We start from the raw sequence: 22003 nt of genomic DNA, 5'->3' as shown, positions 1-22003 counted from the left end.
TGGGTTAGGCTATGTAGCCTATGACTGGAAAGTTCACAGCTTTTTTTACTAAAGGTTTGATCGACAATAAAGAGGTCATGCCTAAAAAGGCTGGTTTGAAATGAAATAGATCATGTTTTTTAATTAAATCCTGTATCACTAAGTTTGCGTTGTGCAGTAAATTATCATACATTACCTATATTACGGAAATTAAGCCCCACAAATTACACACGAAGTTAAATTGAATGCCACAGGAATGTTGAGTTATGCAAAACCACAAATACATTATGCAAGTACATGATAAAATTATTGTTGAACTGCTTATTTGTGGTGTTTCTGATAAAATGCCTGCTACCAATTACTTTTTTTCTCCTCACATGTTGATTACCCTATTGTCTTTTGTTGTACTTTACAGGTATATAGTGATTTGCTTAGCTATTGAAGAACATAAAAATGGAGTGGTTTGACCATACATTATTACTGCATGTTAGGATTTTTGATGCAGACCATTTCACGTTGCTCCTAGGATTGTGAAATCATTCACGTGACCCACGTTCAATTGGGAAGTCTCCTGACTGCATGAGTTAAAGAAAACACATTTACAGATGAATGTATTTGTAGTGAGGAAATTGTTTAAAAGTACTTTCTTCAACACCTTCCTTTCCGCTGATATGCTTTAATTCAATAAATCATTTACAGTGAACGCTTGCCTGACTTATAATTGTACCACAAACAGATTAAGAACTGGAAAGAATTTTATTACAGTACATGAATTAAATTGTGCAATGTTTGCATAAGAACTGTTCTTTTTCTGCCGGTTCAGGAGAGCAGGATTCGTGTATCCAGCGGCAGCATTGATCACATGCATACTGAAAGAGAAATAGGCAAAGCAGTTTGATATTGCTGTAATAGAAGCCTTACTGTTATGACATTACATTGAACAACTTCAGGCGAAAACTATTTACCCATGCAGTGCTCCTTGATGTTGTTTTCGAACAATGAACACAAAATTCGTCAAGGTTCTCTTCGTCTAAAAACAAAACATGAAGTGAAATAATATTATTTTTCATTGAATTAATGGGACCCCAAATAAATTAAGCATGGACTTACCACAATGTCTAAGCAGCATATTTCCAATTGCAATGCGTATTGCATTACAATCTGTGGAAGCCTCTCTAAATTCTTGAAATTCATTTTTCATGTATTGCTGGGCAGCCTACATAAACATAACGTAGAAGTAGCTTTCAGTGGATAGGCATTTTCAAGTTTACAATATTTTGTCACATATAATCCAGAAAAATGTATAATCTCCCACATATGTCCACAGTCTAAATGTTCTATGAATTGTAAAGTGCACATTAGCACTCAACTAGTAAAAGTCAAGCTCTTCTTCTACAATTATTATGCAATTGTGGTCTTACATACATATTGAACAACAAATATTATAGCTATAAGGCAAACTACCATGTGGCTGCATCGTTAGGGCGTAACAAGATATGAGTTAGGGGGTTAATCTTGTATGATTGAACACTTACCATGAGAGAGAGGGGCCCACAACTGTGGGAATCTTTTTGTACATTGTGGCTGTACATCACCACTTTTGCGTCTTCGTAAGATGAATTTGGTTGATGCAATTTCATGTTATGAAATTTCTGGAAGAATCTATTTACAATTGAAATATATCAGTACAGTATAAATACTTGTAAAGTACCGAACCCGAATTTTAAGCTCATGCGAGCCCAAGTGATAGGTGTGATAATATTACAAACATTGAAATTTGTTTGTGAAAGCACAAAGGTCCTTATTGACTCACTGTTGGGTACATTAAAATCCCATATGTCCACGGTATACCACCTGTGTATTTGTTAATAGTAATAAAACTTTTTTGTCAATCATTGGACAAATTTCATGTACCATTCCATGACAGATTACAAGCCAATGTTTTAATCACAGCTTCAGCTTACGTTAAATTAGTTGTAATGGTTGTGTGTGTGTGTGTGTGTGTGTGTCAACAAGTCAACCAAATTGAAAGGAAATGACATTACAAAAAAAATAACAAAAAGCTAAGCAAAACCATATTACAGCATGCTGTTTCTCTAAAAAAAAGCTCGTACCGTGCCATAGCCTTCCCATTCCATACACGGTAACCTTTTTTGATTTTTCAGTAAATGCAACACCCTTGCAAATGGGACAGTTTTTTTCACTGGGCATTAGGAGCTTTGGTGGAGCAGCATCATCAAGGATATAGTGAGGTAAATTTGTTGGTATGCGTTTTTCTTCCAGAAAGTAAGCCATCATGGCTTCATCAAAAGGTAACAGAGTATTGCGTCTTTGGAAAGCAAAACAAAGTATTACAAGTATATAAGAAACACTGAACAGTACCATGTTGCTCGACAAGGGACTTGATCAAAGTTACCATTTGCAGATTTGATTTGTATTCACACAAACATGTAACTATATTACCCATATTCTAATTTATCCAAATCTTTTTCAATTTGTCACATCCCTCGAAAGTATATACTCATGAAAATGTTGATCCAGTAATTATTAAGCATCATATTAAGGTTTTATAAAAGAAAAAAGAGAAAACAAAGACAGGATAAAATAATATAAAAAAAAAATAACAAGTGAAATTAAAGTAATATTAAAAATAGCTTTTGATCTTCAAGCAGCATTCATAATACCTCACTGGCTCACTTGCCTCCAACCATTCCCGTTGATACTGACACATATACCATTTTGCTATGTTTTGGTGAACACAGAACACATTATCACCTTTTGCTATCGGGCACTGACAAAAAAACTGGCTTTTATCATAATCAAATGTTACTCTCACTCTGCACAGTGGTGAAAAGTAACTTTCTTCTTCACATAACACTGAGAAATATTTCATTCTACCGCTATAGCCTAGTGATTCAAAATCCACATAAACCAGTAAAGGGACATGTGCCTGTAAGCTGGCTTCCTGAAGCTGCAGGCATTTCTGACAGGAATTATCCGATATTGAATTCAATCTTCTCAACTCATTCAGATAAAATTGTTGTAAAAAGACTGTTTCAGCAATCTGGGAATATTGAACTGCCAATAAATGTTGACATTCATAGCCCGGATTCATGATTGATAAATGTTTTATGAGATACATACACTCTTCATTAGTGCAAACAGATGCGCTCTGCAAAACATTCTTCTTAACATGTATTGGAGCCAAAGGTCCCTTGCTAGATATTGCAACCATAAATATTCCATTAACAGCATCAATTGTCACACATGGCAGCATACTTTGAAGAACATCATGTTTCTTTTCCCCATGTCTACGTAAGGCTATCGTGCTTGAAAAACATTGGCTGCAAATTTTACACATAAAACCTTTTCTGTGAACTTCCTGGTTACAAATTCTATCTGTAAAAAGACACCAGGCTCATTAATATTTAAGTCTTTGTACAGAAAAAATATAACGTCTTTTCAATTGTGTATAAATTTTGTGCAGTGTTTGGTGAAATGAATTTTCTCTGTCTCTCTATACACTTGTGTGAGAATTTAATTCATGTTATAACATACTGTATTTGAGGATGTTGATAATTTCAGTATGCATGCATTCTGCATAATTTACTGGCTTTGCAGTGTTTCACAACTAATGCTAAATATTTATCAGATGACGTTGAACAGAAAATAGCTACCCACCCTTGCCCCAGCTATTACTATAATCTATCTATTCAGCAGTTACAAAACTGAAAAGTTATGTTTATACTACAACATAATTAGCCAAAAACATTTATGTACCTGTTGATGTAGATGGCAGTTGTTTGTTGTTTGTTGTTTGATGGCAGTCGCTGGACGACTTTATTGATCCACATTCCCCTGGTATAAAAATAGCTCTTACAGCATGACCACATAAAAACTATCAGTACTGACCAGGCAGCTATATATACTGCACAAGGTATAAGTGCAGTAAAATAGGAAAATATCAGCATTGGTTATATTGACATTTTAGAATCATTTCCAGAGTCCGAGTTACAGTACATCCATTAAAACTGAGCAGTATTTGGTAGACCAGATAATGAAGTTTAAAAATGACTAAATGCAAAAAGCTATCAGGCCATAATTAGTATTCATAAATCTTCATAAACAAAAATATGTTTATACAAAGACTAGATACTAAGTGAGTGCAAAGCAATTAACTTACCATTTTTTGTAACGAGGTGGTGTTTTAGAGGTGTACTCCGACCAAAGACATGAGTACAAAAAGGGCAGTGAAAATGACTCCGTCGAGCCTCAGTTTCACTTTTTCTGTCTAGGCATTCTTGCTTGCGGCAAGGAAGAGAAAAACCTTAACAAATACAAACATATAATTTTATAATCTAACAATGCCCAACTTAACATTATCAACACAATTTGAAATTTAGTAATACTTGAACACTTACCCTTTCTACCTTTTACTTCAAATTCCACCGCGAATTTGAAATGCTTTTTTAGAAAATGATTCGAAATGTTCTCATTGGAAGAATGAAAATTTTCATATATTTCTAGATTGCATAAAAAACAATTTTTTCCATGTGAGCTTTCAATTTTTTCAAAAATATCTTCTTTCTTGCCCCAAAACACTGAAGAGAAATTCTCTTTTAACTCCATCTATTTAAAATCGGATTGTTTAATAGTTTTGAATTTTATGATAAATATTTGTTTATTTATGTACTGGTATGTACTGGTAGACTACTATACTTTACTTTACCAGTATGTACTGGTAGACTACTATAAGCTACAACCTATAATATTCCTTTTTACGATTGCTTAATAATAAATTTAACCTGATACAGGCCTAGCCTAACTTTCAATGCAGTCAAAACACATGACTTAAAATAATTCAATAGGCCTACACACTGACACAGTAATTTCTTTAACATTAATCAGCTTCCGCATTCTGCTAGCCTAGTTCTAAAAAAAAGCAAAAGAGCTCGACTGGGCTAACCTTCCTGCCTTCTGATTCAACCTATTTACCCTTTTCTGATATCGACCCAGGCTTCAATCTACAGAACCCATGACCTCTGTAATCTCGACCCAGGCTTCAATCTACAGAGCCCATGACCTCTGTAATCCCGACCCAGGCTTCAATCTACAGAACCCATGACCTCTGTAATCCCGACCCAGGCTTCAATCTACAGAACCCACGACTTCTGTAATCCCGACCCAGGCTTCAATCTACAGAACCCATGACTTCTGTAGCTTCAATCTACAGAACCCACGACTTCTGTAATCCCGACCCAGGCTTCAACTACAGAACCCATGACCTCTGTAATCCCGACCCAGGCTTCAATCTACAGAACCCACGACTTCTGTAATCCCGACCCAGGCTTCAATCTACAGAACCCATGACTTCTGTAGCTTCAATCTACAGAACCCACGACTTCTGTAATCCCGACCCAGGCTTCAACTACAGAACCCATGACCTCTGTAATCCCGACCCAGGCTTCATTTTATACGAGCCATGACCTCTGTAATCTCGAGCCAGGCTTCAATCTACAGAACCCATGACCTCTGTAACTTCAATCTACAGAACCCATGACCTCTGTAATCTCGAGCCAGGCTTCAATCTACAGAACCCATGACCTCTGTAATCTCGAGCCAGGCTTCTGAATTAGAAGCCTGGCTTGCAGGTCATAAATGGATCACTTCCCCGCCTCCGGTTTGGAGCCAACTGCAGTGCCGCATGAAAGTGAGACAATTCAGTGTCATACTAGGAGGCTGCCACAAAGCGAAATAGCATTTGCTACGGGCTCCGCGCTAGAACTGTTTTGTATGAAGTTGTGAAAACCTGGTGAAAAACAAACAAAAATACTTAAGAAGTGTGTGAAGAATAGCTGTGAAGAATAAAATGGTTTTGACTGCATGCAGAGCCTATTTGATAGAACAGTAGTTCTTTACCTTGGGTTTGTGGAAAGCTTACACACCATCCGTCATCAATTTTCAACGAGAACTCGAAGATAAAAAAGTTTGGCGTGCCCGTTGATGAATATGAAACCAGTGCGTACAGGTGCCGTACTTTCTACAAAGTGTAGCAACTGTACTCTCAAGGTCATCAACAGGCACACTGAACTTTTTCATTCTTACACCGGTTTATAATAAACAAACAAAGACAAGTTACTTATTATAATTACAATTAGGGGATTCAGTTTACACCGTCACTCCAAGCTTTGTGTCTTTGCACAAATTCTCGTTAAAAACTGTTTGTAATAAATTTCAGTCGGTCCGAAAGTGTGAGAGCTCGGTGACTGTTGTTTAGAGTTAATCTTGTGCTTTATTGCTGATCAGTGTTTGTGAGCCCTATGCAACGCTCTCGTGAAATTGGTTCATTTGTTCCAAAATAATCAAGCCATAATCTCTCTGCATGTATAGTAGGCACTAGGTAGACAGTGATTAGGCAATTTTGAAATATATTTTCACACAATTTGCCGTCAAAAGTTTGTTATTAAGTTTTTAGACTTATTGCGTAGGCTATATTAGAGATGTACCAATGACGATGCTAAACATTGTGATGATCGGCGCATGTTGTGCCAGTGACATCCTGTTTTCTGTTTTGAAGTTGTGACATAAATGTTGTGCCTGCCTATATTGCGTAAGTTATTCATTCGTTCGTGTATTAAGATAATAGCTTCAACATGGCTGCATCAGCAGCTTTATGCTGTAGATGTGCTAATGTTCTGTCTAAATGTAATCGTTCAAAGAAGCTTCTATTTAATCACTTTATACAGTTGTCATTCCTGTGTAACCATTGTTGAATTCAATTTGAATAAGTTCAGTGTCAAGTTATACAACTTTGTTGTCATCTTCATAAGACAATAATTCGTTAAGGTGAACAATTAAGTCCAAGGTTGAGAAAAGCAGACAACGACCTTATGAGACTCATATCATAACCCGTAATAATCAATTCAACAAGCAAAATGAAGAGGGTCAACCTTACAAGTTAAGGCATCATATACCCACTTTTCATTACAACATTGGAGAACCGATATATCGGCTCGTTTTTGCTAATGTTTCCGTCAATGTTCTGCATGACTTTTTCCTGAAACTGTTCTTCCGCCTTTTATTAGCTTTCTTAACGAAGAACATTTACTTGTATCGAAATTAAATTTGTTAAACTTTTAACAAAGAAGGATTACATATCACATGCATTTATTGAAGAAAAATGTCTTCAACAGAATAAGAAAACAAAAGGAATTAAACTGACAAAGAATTATTTCATTAAGAAGTACGCTATGATTTAGGCTACTTATGTCACTCTAGGGTTTTTCTTCAGTTTTGTTTGGTGATTGCTAAGAAATTTTGAAATTCTGCCACCTTTTAAAAATTAACCAGTAACCGCTTATTTTCTGCTGTAGTTGCAGAAATGAAAATTTTTTGAGGTCGTTGAAGAATTTTAAGAGATCGTTTCACTCTCCAAAAAACACTGTGCACGTACAAACACGGATTTACAACTTGCCCTGTCGAGGTTTGGGAAAATCCAGATATCTTATATGGCACAGCCCAAAATAGAAATACCACATCGCATTAAATTTTGCTATCGTGAAAGGTCACGTGTATATGCCGAGGTTTAGAAAGGTCGATTCAGTAAAATCTGGCATCGGTACGTCTGTAACATTCTTGTTTTCTAGGTTGCATCTGGTTGTATAACTTGTATTGGGTTAAATATGAAGCTAAATGGTGTAAATTCATCTGATACTTGGATTTTTGTATTGCCAAAGTCATGCATGAATGGTGATGGGGACAATATTGTGATGTCTCTGCCACACCCGAGGACAGATAAAAATACCAAGTTTCTCATAAATGTTTGTGACGAGACTTGCAAGTTATTTGAATTGAACCGACATCAAAACGAATGTTCATCGTGGATCTTCAATGAGCAAAGTGTTCTGGCAGACGGAAGTTTATTTATTTCGACCCCATTTGACCCTCTTTATCTTATTTTGAATGAGCTGCTAAACGAAGAAACTGGGAAGTTTGTTTTAATTAATCAGCTTTTTAGTGGTTCATGTGAGCTTCCTGATGTTGGCTTGAAGCTTCTCAATTGCCTTCCAAGCCTGGAGCAGATGGAGAATATTGCGGAGTCTACTGGAACTGCTGAATTCACTGCATACAGGTTCTACCTTCCCACTTGGTACTAGTCAGTCAACATCCATTGCATATATCTTACAGTTTTATACCTCATAGGTTTAATGAAGCAAAAACTTTGCGCTGGCTCAAAGCAAAAGTGGAAAGATTGGCCGATGTTGTCAGCAAGAGAGGTGTCATGCTGGGCGTCGATCCAGCAGAGGGAGCCACCGCGTTTGCGTTCGGCCTCATTTCAGATTATCTTCCTTCAAAATTAAGCACAAAACTTGGAAGATATCTTGGCATTGAGGACAAAATTAAAAAGCGGAAAAGTTGTGGATCGCAGCCGAGTGCAAAGAAGGCCAAAGAGGAACCAGTGGAGGACTACAGCAAGCAATTAAAAACTTCCAACATTGTGAACAAGAAAAGCCGACCTCGCTCACACAAGTGCTTGGATAAGGTTGACAAGAGAGGAATGAAGACAATGTCATCATTTTTTACCGTCAAATCAAAACTGAAAGATTAACCTTCATTTATAGCCGAGAATGTTTCTTTGAATTTGTGTAAACGTGTTGTTTTGTTTTAATTTGTGTTTTACTTAAAGGCATTAACATTGATAAATACTGTTATTTAGTGAAACTGCCAGTTAAATGAGACCTGCATACTGTATCATAATTCATAACACACCATGGTCACCTGCACTGCCCTGTTTTAACACAAAGGTCTATTTTTTTTGAATAGGTTGTAGTTTATGGTGTTGACAGACTGTTAAGATGTTGATGCAAAGAAGAAAGAATGAGAAGTGAGTTCATTCCAAGTCGTTTTTGGAATATTTTTCTTTGCAAACTTTGCGATTAAAACTCTTTAGTTGACAGGATTTCATCACGATGCTGCTTATGATGTCATTTACGTCAGTGATTAATGTCGTGTTTAAATTTTTTCAGTACGACTGCTACCATTGCTGCCGATGCTGTAGTTTGTGAAGAAGCGACACTAGAAGGCAGTATAACCATTGGGCCCAGGTGTATTGTTCACCCCAAGGCGACGATTATAGCAAAAGATGGCCCTATAGTGATTGGAGAAAGCAATCTCATAGAGGAGCAAACAAAGATTATTAATCGGTTAGTTGCAAGGGTGATAAATTTGTTAGAAGATTTTTCCATGTTCTTCGTACCAAAACGAATCTTTGCAGTTTTTGGTCTTTTATGCTTTCTTCATAGAAATATAATTCAGAAATGATTGCATAGGCATCTTGACAAGCCCAAAATATGCGCAAATTATCACAGAATCCTTGCGTATTTCAAGGCCGTTTGCAAAACTGAGCAAAACTTGTTAGTACTATAAAACAACTTGCATAAAGAAAGAAAGCTATTCGATAAATTGTGAAAATGATATATGGACATTCACTGTGGATTGTGAATATGAACAAAGCATGGAATTCCAAACGTTTGTAATTGCAAAGCACGAAAGGTTTTGACAAATTTTGCCAATATGTTGACAATTGTGAATAAGCGATGAAAGCGCACATTTTTGTTCATGTAAAGAGCAAAGATTATAACCAGAGATGAAATTGTAGATATATGGTTGGACTTTCCAATGTTTTTTTACTGTAAATACACTTATTTTCACATTAGATCGCATGTTTTCACATTAGATCACATGTTTTCACATTAGATCACATGTTTTCACATTAGATCACATGTTTTCACATGACGTACACAGTCTTTTGAATGAAAATTGGACACAAAATTTTTAATGATACCGCTGGAAAATTTTGAAATTGCAAGGACACTGCCCAATATCTTCCGTAAAACACTGGGCAATTCACTAACTGATGTTATCATAACAGAAACCTGCCAGGAACTGAAGGGAATTCCCCCTTAATTATTGGAGACAATAACCTGTTCGAAGTCGGGTCAGGTGAGAAGTTTGTGGTCCTATGTAGGGGATGCATCATCTTAATTGACAGTGTCGCGTTATTTGCAGAATTTGAAGGGAAGTTTATAGGCAGCAACAACGTTCTTGAAGCGAAAGGTATGCATGCATTGCTATACTACCGTACACCATGTGTGTATAACTTCCAGCTAGCAATTAATTAAACTGTGCGATCATTAATACAAGCAATTAATTTAAATACAACTTGATTTTTTTCACCTAAATTACTTTTGTTAAACCTAATCTTGTGTGATAAAAATTGTACCTGTAATTTGTTTGTATTGTAATGCTGCATTTTTATTGGTATCATATGATATATTCGCCCAAAATCTTCCTCTATCTATAAAGATATTTGTCTGTCACCTCGCTAGCCGAATTGTTTTAGCACTGGACAATCAATAATGTGGTCCAGTGGTTCGATTGCCATTTGCGCTACCATTGTAATGTCCTTGGGCAAGGCATTAACGGTACTTGCTCCTGCTCAGTGGACCTGGTGGACGGTCCGGGAAATTTGATATCAAAAATATGTGTTCCAATCGGAACTTGAACAAAGCCTAGTTCGAGTGATGAAGAATCGTCGGCGGGTTTAAGTCGCGCAAAGACTATCCTCAGTCCGAGGATAAATATCATCATACCATATCATTTGGCAAATCCATTCGAGTTTTGGTTTGCGCTTGACCATCACCACTTCAAAGCTTGCCAATGCCATGGCTGAAGAAAAGTTGATTTTAAAAACAGAAACTTTCCTTGCTGGTTGGAGACTTAATTATTTCAATTCTGTAATCTGTCAATTAAGTACAAAGTACATGAAGCACTGTCATTACATTGTATGTTGATGTTGAATTTGTTTTGCAATTATCAAACGCTATAAGCTAAGGTTGGACCTTTGACGACTTTATCGAATGGGTGCACGGTTGGATCCTCTGTCCACTTGAATGCAGCAGAGAGGCTGCCCGACAACACAGTGATATGCGGGAAGGAATACTTGAGACAGCATGCGAGAGACAAACCGGCGGTGAGTATGGATGCGTGATGGTGTGTTTTGAGTTCAACTTGACCCTTGTCTGCTCACAGCATCAAGGTCAGCAGCTGGACTTCTTGAAGAAGATCCTGCCCAACTACCACTTTCTCATAAAAAGCAAGAAACATGCATGACGTCATAACTGTGTGAACTCAAGCGTGACTTTGTAGCATGTTTCCAACTTCTGTCGATGTTACGTCATTATAGGGTGATCCAATAGATATGAACACGTCATGAAGTGCTATGAACACTTTGACAAAGTATGACGTAGTTTGCATTGATTGTTGACGTCAGGGGAAGGAATGAACAGGACCAACGTCATACTGAAGGTCGTCGGATGGATATCATACTTGAGAAATGTGTTTTATGATGCGTAATTTATTTATCGATTAATAAACTTCAAAATATTACAACCGCTAGATGTCCGCCCAGAATAGATCACAGCAGTTGGCCGGACTTTGTTACAAGACGGTCAGAGAAATTAAAAGTCTCTCAAACTTACCCGATGTAATGCCTTAAAATATAATTTATTGAAATAATAAGCTTAAATATTATGTCAGTTGAAAACTCAACCGATGGAGAAATGCACTAAGCTCTGCCAAAAACACATCACAAGCGATTTAGCATGGTGGAACAATAGGCATTGCACTTCACCGCAAATATCGGAATTGTGACGGTGGTAAGCCCTGATGTTTCGATCTTCCTTTTGTGAGATGAAACTAAGCAGGCTGTAAATCACTTGCCGTAAAAACCAGAATTGTCAGGATAATATGAAAAGCAAAAAGAAAGAATTTGCAGCTAATTTAAACCATTTCCATTTGATTGAAGACAATATTACTCAAAAGACATTGTGATGTCACAATATCCAAGTGTTACAACATGAAATTTCAACACATACAGTTATTGTCATGCCAACCTAAAGATATGAGTTGAAACATGTAAGTCGAAAATAAAGGAAATGTGGCTTTCACAAAGCAGGCGGCAATTACTTCAACACTGGATCATTATGGGATACACTTTGCGCATAGCGGTCTGTAATCAGAACCCAGTCAGGCGTGACGAGCGGGCGCGGGAAGAAGGCGCGAGATGCGCTGCTTGTCGCCATTCCTACTACAAGACGCGTGTGGGAGAGTGCCAAGAATTGCTCGAGTCGTTGCAAAGAATAACGTTCGATTTTGCCCAATTCGATACCTCGCGTATATGAAGACTGTAACGGCCGGCGGAGAAAGCAACCTTAGCAGGAAACGGCTCGCTTCTGTCGCCTTCAACGATTCCACCTCTGATAGAAAGCCTGCCTGGACATCGAAAATTCCAGCAGTCATCTTACCGACTTTCTCCATCCAATCTTCGGCGGAATCTGCAACTTCTCCCGAGCTCAAACACAACAATATGAATAGTGATTGCAACAACAACGGCAATAAAGAAGAAGAGGTGAGATTAAAATTCCAGAATATATTGCATAGTCAATTATGTCGTCATAAAACAGTAGTCAGGCATGCAATGTGAGGCACGAAACCGTCATCCCGAAAGCAATAACTATAGGCGTAGCGTTAAAGTCTGCGTAAGTACCAAGTAAAGTTATTATAATTTTCTTGGTGAAATGTCTTCGTAAGATTTTGCAGCCTCTGGACTTTTGTTACGTCATCATCTTGACCCAATAGTCAGATAGTTTCGTAAGAATATTTGAGAATGTAGTGAGTTAGCTTTAACAATAATGCAATGATTTATAAAATCTCATGCTTTAAATTCCCAAATTTTTTGCTGAAAACTGCTTTTATGACGTCACACTTAGTGTTTGTTTTGTTTATTTGCAAAAGGCGTCATGCGCGTATGATAGTTACTCATTACCTGAGTCTTCCATGATAGCTTGTTGCGGTCTGATTTTGCCAAAAACGCCCAATATTTAAGGCGACGTCCGAGCTGAAACGTTTTTATGGAAAACGGCCCCGTGGGAATCAAGGTTTATTGAGAAATCTTTGAAAACATTTCTCTCGGAAATCTTATCAATACAACTCCGTGCGTATCTGGTCTCTATCAACGTTTATAAATTTAGACGCGTTATCGTCACAAGCCTCCCTCTGTGATGTAACAAGTGGAGCAATTAGCCGGGAGTAGTCTTTCCAGGCGAGATTAGGAGGTTAAATGGATTCTTTATCAGTTGCTCAAGTTTTTAAAATTTACTCTTTATCGATTTCCCCACTGGCGCTCTATTTTAATTGGCTGCTTAACCGGCCACGATTGATTATGACGTCATTTTTCAATCGAATTCTGTTTTGAAGTCACACACCAGATTGTGAGGTAATAATAAATGCTTTGGCAAAGTTGAAGGCTGTCAAATATGCTCGTACATGGAGCGCTTTCAAATCAGTTATTTGCCGAAGTCAGAAATGGTCGATGTTTTATTGAACTCAAAATTTTAGCGATTGATCGCAGAATAATATCTGTAGGAAGGATTTATCTCAAACATTCAAATCTGTTTGCCAAGAATCGCCCAAACGATTCCTATCATGAAGAACAAAGCCCATTGTTTGCTAACTATCCACATTATACGTCATGTGGGAGTAAACCTTGTTTAAAACATTATTTTAACAACGATTGGACAATGTTGTTGTCTTGTGTTGCCCAGATACGAGTGAATCTTCGTTTTATTGCCAAACGCATGAGAATAATTTATTGGGCCATTCCTTGCCCGGGAATTTAAAGTTTAACTAAGGAACTATGTCTTGTGATGTCATAATGAATGATTGTCCGTCATCTTGTTTCTTTCAAAAAATAATTTGTCTAAAAAACTTTCAAAGTAAAATATTTGTGAGCGCAAAATCACTGATTGCGCGTCACAAATGTCTTGTCGTGGCAGATTTTATCAAACATTTTCACAAGGCAGGCTGTGACTTGATTGTGACGTCATCAACGAGCTGCAAATTATTGTGACGTATCATAAGTTATTGCGGATTCAAACTAGATGAGTTTATTAAAGAATATGAAATGTGGCCTGCTCGCCTTTATTAACCTGAACGGGAATTGCGCGCCTCTTGTTATTGCCAACTATTACGTCATTATCAAGAAGCGTTCGCATCGCCAGTCCTGCTGTGAACCCCTGATGCGAAATTTTATTATGACGTAGCTGCAGAGCTAGTCATTATTTGCTCATTAAGTCCCGTGTTTTACGGTTGAGTAAGTTTCAACAAAATAACTTAAATTTAAACATTCTCCATTTTAACCGCTTCTTATGATGAAGGTGAGGACACTTTTCGTCAGCGGCCTTCCTGCGGACGCGAAGAAACGAGAACTGTATCTCCTCTTCCGGAGTTTTTCGGTAAGTTTCACGCCACTATCTTCCTTCTAAGAACAATTTCTTATTTTTTAATTTGGTTTTACGTCTCAAGTCAGCCTTAATAGCCGTGTATTTTTGTTTCGCCACAATGCTTATTGTCTCCTAACACCTGTTTCTGGCCTCTATGACGTCATAATGTGTTGCTATTGAAAAGAGTAGAAAACAATCGACCGTGCTACGTCATAGGGAGGCCATGTTGGCCTGATCAAAGGCGTAAGTTGAACGGAAATGACCCACACCTTAATAAACCAAAACCTTATTTAGTTGAATACTTTGTGGACGACTGTTTTGATTTTATTCCGGTGATGACGTCATTCTGGCATTGGTGTAAAATGCGCCCCTGCCATAATATCCTATTTAGAATTTCCTCCTGAAAGCTGAGGCGCATTCGTGTTGGGTGCATTCGAAGTTTAAAAAATTTCCACTTATTTGCTAGGCTGGTTTAAATCTAGGTTGTGGTGTTGTATGGCTCCGTTCAAACCTTGGCTTCTGACCCAACTGAAAACGGTTGATTGGATCTTTGCTTTGTCACAAGTTCAAGTTGATGAACAAGAAAAGTACAAGATGCTCTTACTTAATCCCCAGTTATTTAAAAAAGCTCCAGCAAAAGTAAAGAATGAACTTTACCCACATTCACTGCGTTTTTACCATTGTTACGTACTTTCTAGGGTTACGAGGGTTCAATAATCAGGACCACAGCCAAACCAGGGAAAGCACCTGTGGTGAGAATCTTTTAATGTTTTTTCGAAATGATTCGATTTCTGTTTTTATTGACATCTTATTTAACAGCCAGTCGGTTTCGTGACGTTTGACACAAGAAATGAGGCTGACGCCGCTAAAAACGCTTTGCAGGTAATTTTCTCATTTTATGACTCCACTGATTTGTCATAAACACTTTATTGATGTCATAATTGTTTATTTTGACGACAGGGTATCAAGTTTGACCCCGAGTTACCCCACACGTTGAGGCTTGAGTTCGCTAAAGCGAATACAAAAGTGAAGCTGAGGCCCTCTTCCCCCCAACAAGAGCTGTCCAATCCTATCATTGGCTATGTGCCGTCACGTGAGTACCATAGACTGTAATGGCGTCACAGAGGGAGTTGTGTCTGGCCGCGATAAAAGTTGTTGACTAAAAATCTTTTTTCCAGAAATCGGGACGACGAATATCCTCCCCACAGACATCTGGAGCCAGCCGTAAGTTCTGAGCTTTGATAAGGTTTTGTAGCAGGAATGCCCTTGAGCCGGTGCCTGCAAGTACCTCGATGTGCGTCACTTACACGACGTGCTTGTGCGTTCGCATTTTGCGAAGAAGCATTCAAATGCTAATTTCTCAACCCTTATTTAGGCTGACGTCATACCAAGATGTGCTCCAGGCCCACCCAGCCCATATCCCCGCCCCTTTACAGGTTTGTGACGTCATAATCCAATTCATGCACGTCAATTTCTCCTTTTTGCACGAGATCACGTGATTTTTCTTTATCACGTCACAAGTTCTACTTGTAATTTCCTCCTCTCCTAGTGTTTGCAACAAACTTTTTCCGAATCACCAGTGTTTCATTGTGAAAATCTTGAAAGTTGAAACCGATGTTTCTAGGTCGCACCTACCCTTCATCACATTGCACCTATACACCCCACTCACCAGCACGGCGCTTTCCTCACACACCTAACAGGTACCTCCTATTACGTCACCTTAATTCTCTCTGACGTCATTGGCAAACATAATTGATATTTGCACGACAATTCTTTTCTCTTCAACTGGCAGCAGGGATTCGAACCCGTTTCAACAAGGTTTTGTGTTTCCAGGTGGTCCCCTCATGAACCTTGCGGTCACCGGGGCAGCTTCGCCTGGGGTCACCACGTGTCTGCTGATTTCAAATTTTGGACCGACCACATCGGAGAAGGAGATAAAAGATATTTTCTCCAGGTGAGCACCTCTTTATACATCAAGGAGTTGATGAGGTCATCAGTCGCTGACGTCATGTGTTACAGGTTTCACGGTTACGTCAGATCGAAGTTGCTCAACCGTGGAGGGATTTTGTGCGCTGTCGTTGAATTTACCGTAAGTTCCATGCTGTCCGCATTACTTGAAACAGTAAATTCCCGAATTTGGTCGTTATGACTGATGCAACGCATAGCTTTAATGAAACAATGACGTTTTTGTGATGTAACATATCGCTACCTGCTGGTTGGCTTTCAATTCTATCGATTTGTGTTTTCTAGGATGTTGGAGCGGCCAACTTCGCGCTCGCCAGCCTCCAAGGCACTCGGCTGAACGACAGAAGCTCCATGAGGATTGAATTCGCTAGAGCGATACCGGAAGTAAATGGTTATTAGGCTGCGTCATCTTTCTATCTTGTCTCATTTGTAAAATCCTTGAGTTGTATTTAATTTTTGTTTTTCATGCCACTCATTTTTCGCGCACAATAACCCTCTATGATGTCAGAATACGTACTTATTACACATTTTGTTCAGTTTCATTTTTTGTGGAAACTTTTTTAAATGCTTTTGAGTAATGGGTCACAATGAGTACTTCATTGCTTCGATATTTTGAAGTTCAGTATTTTGTTAAATAAAGTCAAGTTTTTCTTTCTAGAAATTTTGGTATTTCTGTTGTAATATTGTGATGTAATTTCATTAAATGCTGAAACGAAATGAAATAAACCAAAATATTTGCTTTTGATCGAATGAGTTTGTTCACAGAAACTATTTCACTAGGTCCAGGCATCTTTGATGTCCAATTCTTAATTTGAACTCGGATTGAAACCTTTAACAAGTCACTGATAGCTTTTTAACGAACTTTTTTTATGCTGCAACAGTTCCTGGATCGTCAACTGACTGTACAGTACATCTTGACTGCAATTATATTGGAACCTCAGTTGCAAAACAATTGCTCTCTATAACGTCACTATCACCTTTTATAAAGTTATTTGAGAGGTTTTTTGGTTATTAGAGTTGTTAGAACAGTTTTGTTTAGCACTTAAGCGAACAAATTATGACTTAAAGCGATTCTGACGAGTTTGCTGATTAGAAATGGTTGGCAATTATAACCAGCGCTACTTGTCAAACGACGATTTTAGTTTACTGGAAGATCCATACGTATTGTATTCAAGGAAGACGAAAGATGTTCTTTGCTTGTTGTTGTTCGTGGTTTCACTTTGCGGGATGGGATTCATCGCCTACTACAGCTTTGATAAGGGCGACATCGCGCGGTACACAAATGGCGTGGACTCGTGGGGCAACGTGTGCGGTAGAAAGAAGAACCCGGCAGTAGCTGGTGCCCGTTATTCCGGGCTGGATCACTCGCAGCGCCCGAACCAATTCCACTTCGGATATAAAGAGGATACAGCTTCTGCGCCGCCGTTTTACTTCGCGCGTAGTGGCGGTGACGTCATTATATGCGTCAAGGTAAGATGCTTACGATAGCTCCAGGGTTTCGGTTTTCGGCGATGATGACGTATGTGCTGTGCTTTTTGCAGACCTGCTCTGTTGCTGTCACATGCCGCGATCTTCTCTCTCAGAATGGATATGACTTAAATAGAACCGACATCGAACGTGTCATTTGTGACGAAAGAAAAAGTTTTTTACCCCACGTGACGTTGATCAATCGGTGCATTCCAGAATCGATGGTCGAGGTATTTCCTGTTGTAGGAGCATTACGTTGGGTTCAGACGTAGAATGATACAAGAACCAATACTATACTATACTATATCGATACTATACAACCTCTGCCAGCGTGTTAATGAACCAACGATGCCGTGAGGTTCATAACTACAGCGGTATGAGAGAAAAGTTATCGTAGTAACTTTCGAGAAGTGAATAAGGAAGGTGCAAGTGTTAAAAAGAGACAGAGAAAGCGATTGGTTGTCGCAATAAAAGAAGTCACACATAGTTAGGCTCCTTGTTTAGTGAGCTGCTGTTTCCGCATCACGTCGTTCTAGTTAGTCTGTGAAAAAGCTTTAAAATTTATGCGACATGTTGATGATGTCACGATCACTTAATCTGCATCTGCCGGGTTTGCAAATGACGAGGAAATGTCCCCACGGGGAGCTTGTAACGCTTCCGTGTGTTCCTCAACCCGGCCATGTTGCTGGGTCTACAGCGCACTGACAGAGGTTGAAGTAACCTTGCAATCGTATGACTTATAAAATTTGTTTATCTTGTTTCGTTTTCATCACGAAAATCAATCAAAAATTTCCATTTCCAGAACGGAGTTGATGAGAACAGCATCAAGTTGATTCAATACGTCATAAAGTCCGCAACAACGTACAAGCGTGATATTGGTCACGTGATTGGTCTTTCCATCGTCGTGGCGATTGTTGTGCTGATGACGTTGAGGTACAAAGCTCGCGCGACCACCGCTTTCGTGTCCATGCTGCTCGGTCTTGGCTGCGTGGTCGCCGTCGGATATTTCTGGCGCAAGTACGTTCTAAGAATCGTAGCGACGAAAGGAACCTCAAAGAAACCGGAAATTTCCTTCACGTTCTGGAACATGCTTTTGTTCTGTGATGTCCGTCACGTCGACTATCTCCTCCCCATAGCAATCGCGGTCAGCGGCTTTTCCGCGATTATTAGTCTTTTGTTTGTCTTGATTTACCGGAAACGAAAACGTGTGTTTCTTTTCATGGAGGAGACGAATAAAGTGATCCACAGCATGGTAGTATTGATGACGCAACAATTGACCTTTATTGTCTTCATGGGCGCGGTGCTCGCCTACATGATCATCATCGCTCTCCGCATCTACTCAGTGCGGGTCTCGCGCGTCAATGAGCGCGGGATGGTTGAATTTGTGACGGAACAATCACCCTTTATCCTGCTTGTCCCTCACGTTATAGGATGTCTATGGATTTTGGAGATGATATCGAGCGTGAGGTACTCGTTGGTGTCGAGCGCCTTCTACCGGTGGTTCTTCACTCCTCTCTCTGCTCAGGAGAGTGCGTTCGGATGCAGGAGTTGCTGGCAGGCTATCGGCACAATACGTCATCTTCTGACCTGCAACCTAGGATCTATCGCGCTAGGTTCGATCCTTGTCCCCCCTCTAAAGCTCATACGCTTCCCCCTCATCTTCATCCGCGGACGATTGAAAGAAAGACAAACGGAAACCGCGAGATGTCTCTCTTGCGCCCTCAGCTCTTGTCTCTTCGCCTTCGAGAAGTTCCTTTGTTACGTCAGCAGAAACAATTACGCGTGCATCGCGATCTTTGGCGACAGCTTTTTCGAGGGAGGGAGGCGGTCGGTTGATTTGATTGACAGCGTCCGTCACCGGCTTGGTATGAGGTTTGTGCTCGGCCAGTGTTTGGCGGTCCTGAAGCTGGGGGTGGTCGCCCTCACCGCGTTAATCGGCGTCCTCTGCCTCCATCTACGTCACCCACAGACAAGCGTACAGGAATTCATCTTTCCGATATCAGTCGCGTGCTTCATCGCGCTCATCATCGCCTCATTCTTCATAAACCTCTATGGTGCGGCTTTCGATACAATGCTCCTTTGTTATTGTGACGACAAGAAACGTAACAATGGGAAGGATCGGCCGTTCCTCAGCACTTTTGAGTTTCGAGAATTGATGAAACGTCACAATGTGTGGAAGTCGGCATGGTCCAGCCAATCACTTTCAATTCCAGTCGCCATTGATCGGCTTGAAGACTGCAGCGACAACGAGGGGCTTGATATCACCCCACGTAGATCCGCTAAAAGGGGATGCGGAGAGCTAATCAGCGTTGCTGCTTTTCATAAGAGAGTCGAGTCGCGTCCGGGTCTGGATAATTTCGACCAACTTGTCGGCAAGATGATGCAGGAAAGAGAGAAGTCGCCCCTGAGCAAAAGACATAAATCCAGCAGAATAGCGCCGACCCCACATAACCCTCTCCCTCCCATAAACTCGGACCGCCCCAGCCACGTGGTCTACCCCAGGGTTGAATTACAAACCCCGCTTCCAGGCCAAATTCTCGAAGATGACGAAGAAGTTGTGACGATTCCCCGACAACTCACTTTTCTCGTCGAGAAGAGAAGTCCTGCTCCAGCGTCCCCGATGTCACCCTCCTTATGCACGCCCCCCCTCCAGTTGTGTCCAACCCCACCCCAGTTTTACTCCCCTCCACCCCCAAAGAAACATTTTTATGAAACGAAACGGGAAATCCCCAGGTGGGTAGCGGGGTGAGTGTGAGTATGACGTCATTCAGTTTAACGTCATGACGTTTTTTATTTCAGCTTTCTGTCTTCCGAGTCTGATTCGGCGACCATCTTCCAACACAGACATCAAACTTCCAACGCTGTGTCGTATGATTTAGAAAATCCAGCAGAGCCATCTGGTGGAAATGTCGGGAGAAATACGTTACCACGAGAGGGCAGAGACTCTAGTCAAATTTTCCATGTTGTCTGAATGCGCACCAAATTTGTAATAAAATGTTTAATAACCTAACATACATAGTTAGTAAGCTGGGTAAAGAGACCGGTGAGAAAGTTTAAGTACAAAGCTTCATTGTGGTATGGGGCCAATTTTAACGAAGTTGCAAACAGGGAGTCGAACCGCAATGGAAAACGGTTTAAGTCCAGCTCGGGTTTGCATCAAGTGCAAACATTCATTCCGCTGCTTGTTTAGGTTCAGCAAGCTCGCTAATATGAGGTTCGCTCCTGGTTCGAATGACATTGTGATAAATATATCAATTAATGTAATATAAAATTGTGTAAGACATAGAATTCTCGTCTATCGAATCAGCGAAGCATAACACTGCGTGACGTAATCGATTGCTTCCCTCTTACTGTGCGTGCATTACGAGTCATCTCTTTTCAGTCGTATGTTCAACGCCGCAACATGTCTTTATGCTGTTGCTGTAACAATGTTCTATTTTGATTTATTCGTTCAATGAAGCTTCAATATAATCAGAATATATAAGTTAGTTGTCGAGGTGTACAATCAATTCTAAGATTAAGAAAAGCGAAACAACGACCTGAGACTCATTCACTTCGAGGACATCGAACAATTCAACAGACAAACTTTGTAATTGAAGTGGTCGCCCTTACAGGCCAAGGAACGACAAACAATCATTTCATTACAACATCATCTATAGCTAATTACTTTTGTACATTTCTTCAACCACATTGCCCAAGTAGCAATTCGTTAACTCATGGAATTTCATCATGGGCGGATGTTCCTTAGTTTAGGTTTTCTATGTATTGAAATAATCAACCGATGCACATATTCTACTTTAACTCTTCAATGAAATTTTTGTCTTAAGCAAGTATTTATAATTGAGAAAGATTCAACTCCGGTTCAAGTTTTTTTCTTCTTTTTCAATGGTTTAAATTCTGCTTGGATTCAAACAAAATTAATATATTGGCTTCTGGTGTCGTGCCAAATAGTGACCCCCTACCAAAATGTCGACTCACCTTTGTGACGTAATTAATTCATTGTCTGATAAAGGATTTGACTCTGCTCAAAATGAGCCCCTATTTAGTGGCTGAATAGTATGACACCGTAACTTTTGCGAATACATATAAACTGGCAAACAAAATATCGTATACAGGCCATAGGTGTTGGCCTATTTCTGTTTGTTATTTCTGTAGCCTTGTGACAAGTTACCCTATGAATCACGTGACCAGTACTTCGTCATCAGAAGATTTTCGTATAAACGCGAACCAACGATGGCAAAGTCCAATGA

The 22003-nt window shown here is 39.5% G+C and overlaps 5 protein-coding genes across 6 annotated transcripts; 4 read left to right on the top strand and 1 right to left on the bottom strand.

Moving 5' to 3' along the window:
• Positions 1-1089: 1089 nt before the first annotated feature.
• LOC143452892 (uncharacterized) lies at positions 1090-5571 on the bottom strand. The gene is made up of 7 exons (XM_076954031.1): positions 4401-5571; positions 4163-4306; positions 3760-3837; positions 2664-3378; positions 2094-2308; positions 1515-1641; positions 1090-1195 (listed from the first exon to the last, which is right to left on the bottom strand). The coding sequence occupies exons 1-6, from the start codon at positions 4606-4608 to the stop codon at positions 1616-1618; spliced, it is 1386 nt and encodes a 461-aa protein (XP_076810146.1). The 5' UTR covers positions 4609-5571; the 3' UTR covers positions 1090-1195; positions 1515-1615.
• Positions 5572-7626: 2055 nt separating this feature from the next.
• On the top strand, positions 7627-8802 carry LOC143451798 (ribonuclease H2 subunit B-like). Its single transcript, XM_076952535.1, has 2 exons — positions 7627-8110; positions 8182-8802. Exons 1-2 carry the CDS (start codon positions 7662-7664, stop codon positions 8585-8587), a joined length of 855 nt encoding a protein of 284 aa, XP_076808650.1. The 5' UTR covers positions 7627-7661; the 3' UTR covers positions 8588-8802.
• Positions 8721-11430, top strand: LOC143451799 (dynactin subunit 6-like). 2 transcript variants are annotated; one of them, XM_076952536.1, is made up of 6 exons: positions 8721-8863; positions 9006-9182; positions 9911-9981; positions 10048-10095; positions 10874-11011; positions 11071-11430. In XM_076952536.1, the coding sequence occupies exons 1-6, from the start codon at positions 8835-8837 to the stop codon at positions 11157-11159; spliced, it is 552 nt and encodes a 183-aa protein (XP_076808651.1). In that variant the 5' UTR covers positions 8721-8834; the 3' UTR covers positions 11160-11430. The 2 variants fall into 2 exon arrangements, with proteins under 2 accessions (XP_076808651.1, XP_076808652.1); XM_076952537.1 differs by having other exon boundaries at positions 10869-11011.
• Positions 11431-12039: 609 nt separating this feature from the next.
• Positions 12040-17031, top strand: LOC143451797 (uncharacterized). Its single transcript, XM_076952533.1, has 11 exons — positions 12040-12448; positions 14256-14333; positions 15020-15073; positions 15141-15203; positions 15282-15414; positions 15500-15545; positions 15697-15757; positions 15946-16021; positions 16155-16275; positions 16341-16410; positions 16572-17031. Exons 1-11 carry the CDS (start codon positions 12104-12106, stop codon positions 16683-16685), a joined length of 1161 nt encoding a protein of 386 aa, XP_076808648.1. The 5' UTR covers positions 12040-12103; the 3' UTR covers positions 16686-17031.
• A 302-nt stretch (positions 17032-17333) lies between these two features.
• On the top strand, positions 17334-20758 carry LOC143451796 (choline transporter-like protein 1). The gene is made up of 4 exons (XM_076952532.1): positions 17334-17756; positions 17828-17983; positions 18556-20486; positions 20553-20758. The coding sequence occupies exons 1-4, from the start codon at positions 17382-17384 to the stop codon at positions 20722-20724; spliced, it is 2634 nt and encodes an 877-aa protein (XP_076808647.1). The 5' UTR covers positions 17334-17381; the 3' UTR covers positions 20725-20758.
• The last annotated feature ends 1245 nt before the right edge of the window (positions 20759-22003 follow it).

The sequence above is a fragment of the Clavelina lepadiformis genome, chromosome 4 (assembly GCF_947623445.1).
Source record: "Clavelina lepadiformis chromosome 4, kaClaLepa1.1, whole genome shotgun sequence".
In the NCBI taxonomy this organism is placed as follows: Eukaryota; Metazoa; Chordata; class Ascidiacea; order Aplousobranchia; family Clavelinidae; genus Clavelina; species Clavelina lepadiformis.
The sequence above is the reverse complement of the archived record's forward strand: the minus strand, read 5'-3'. Positions and strand labels throughout refer to the sequence as shown.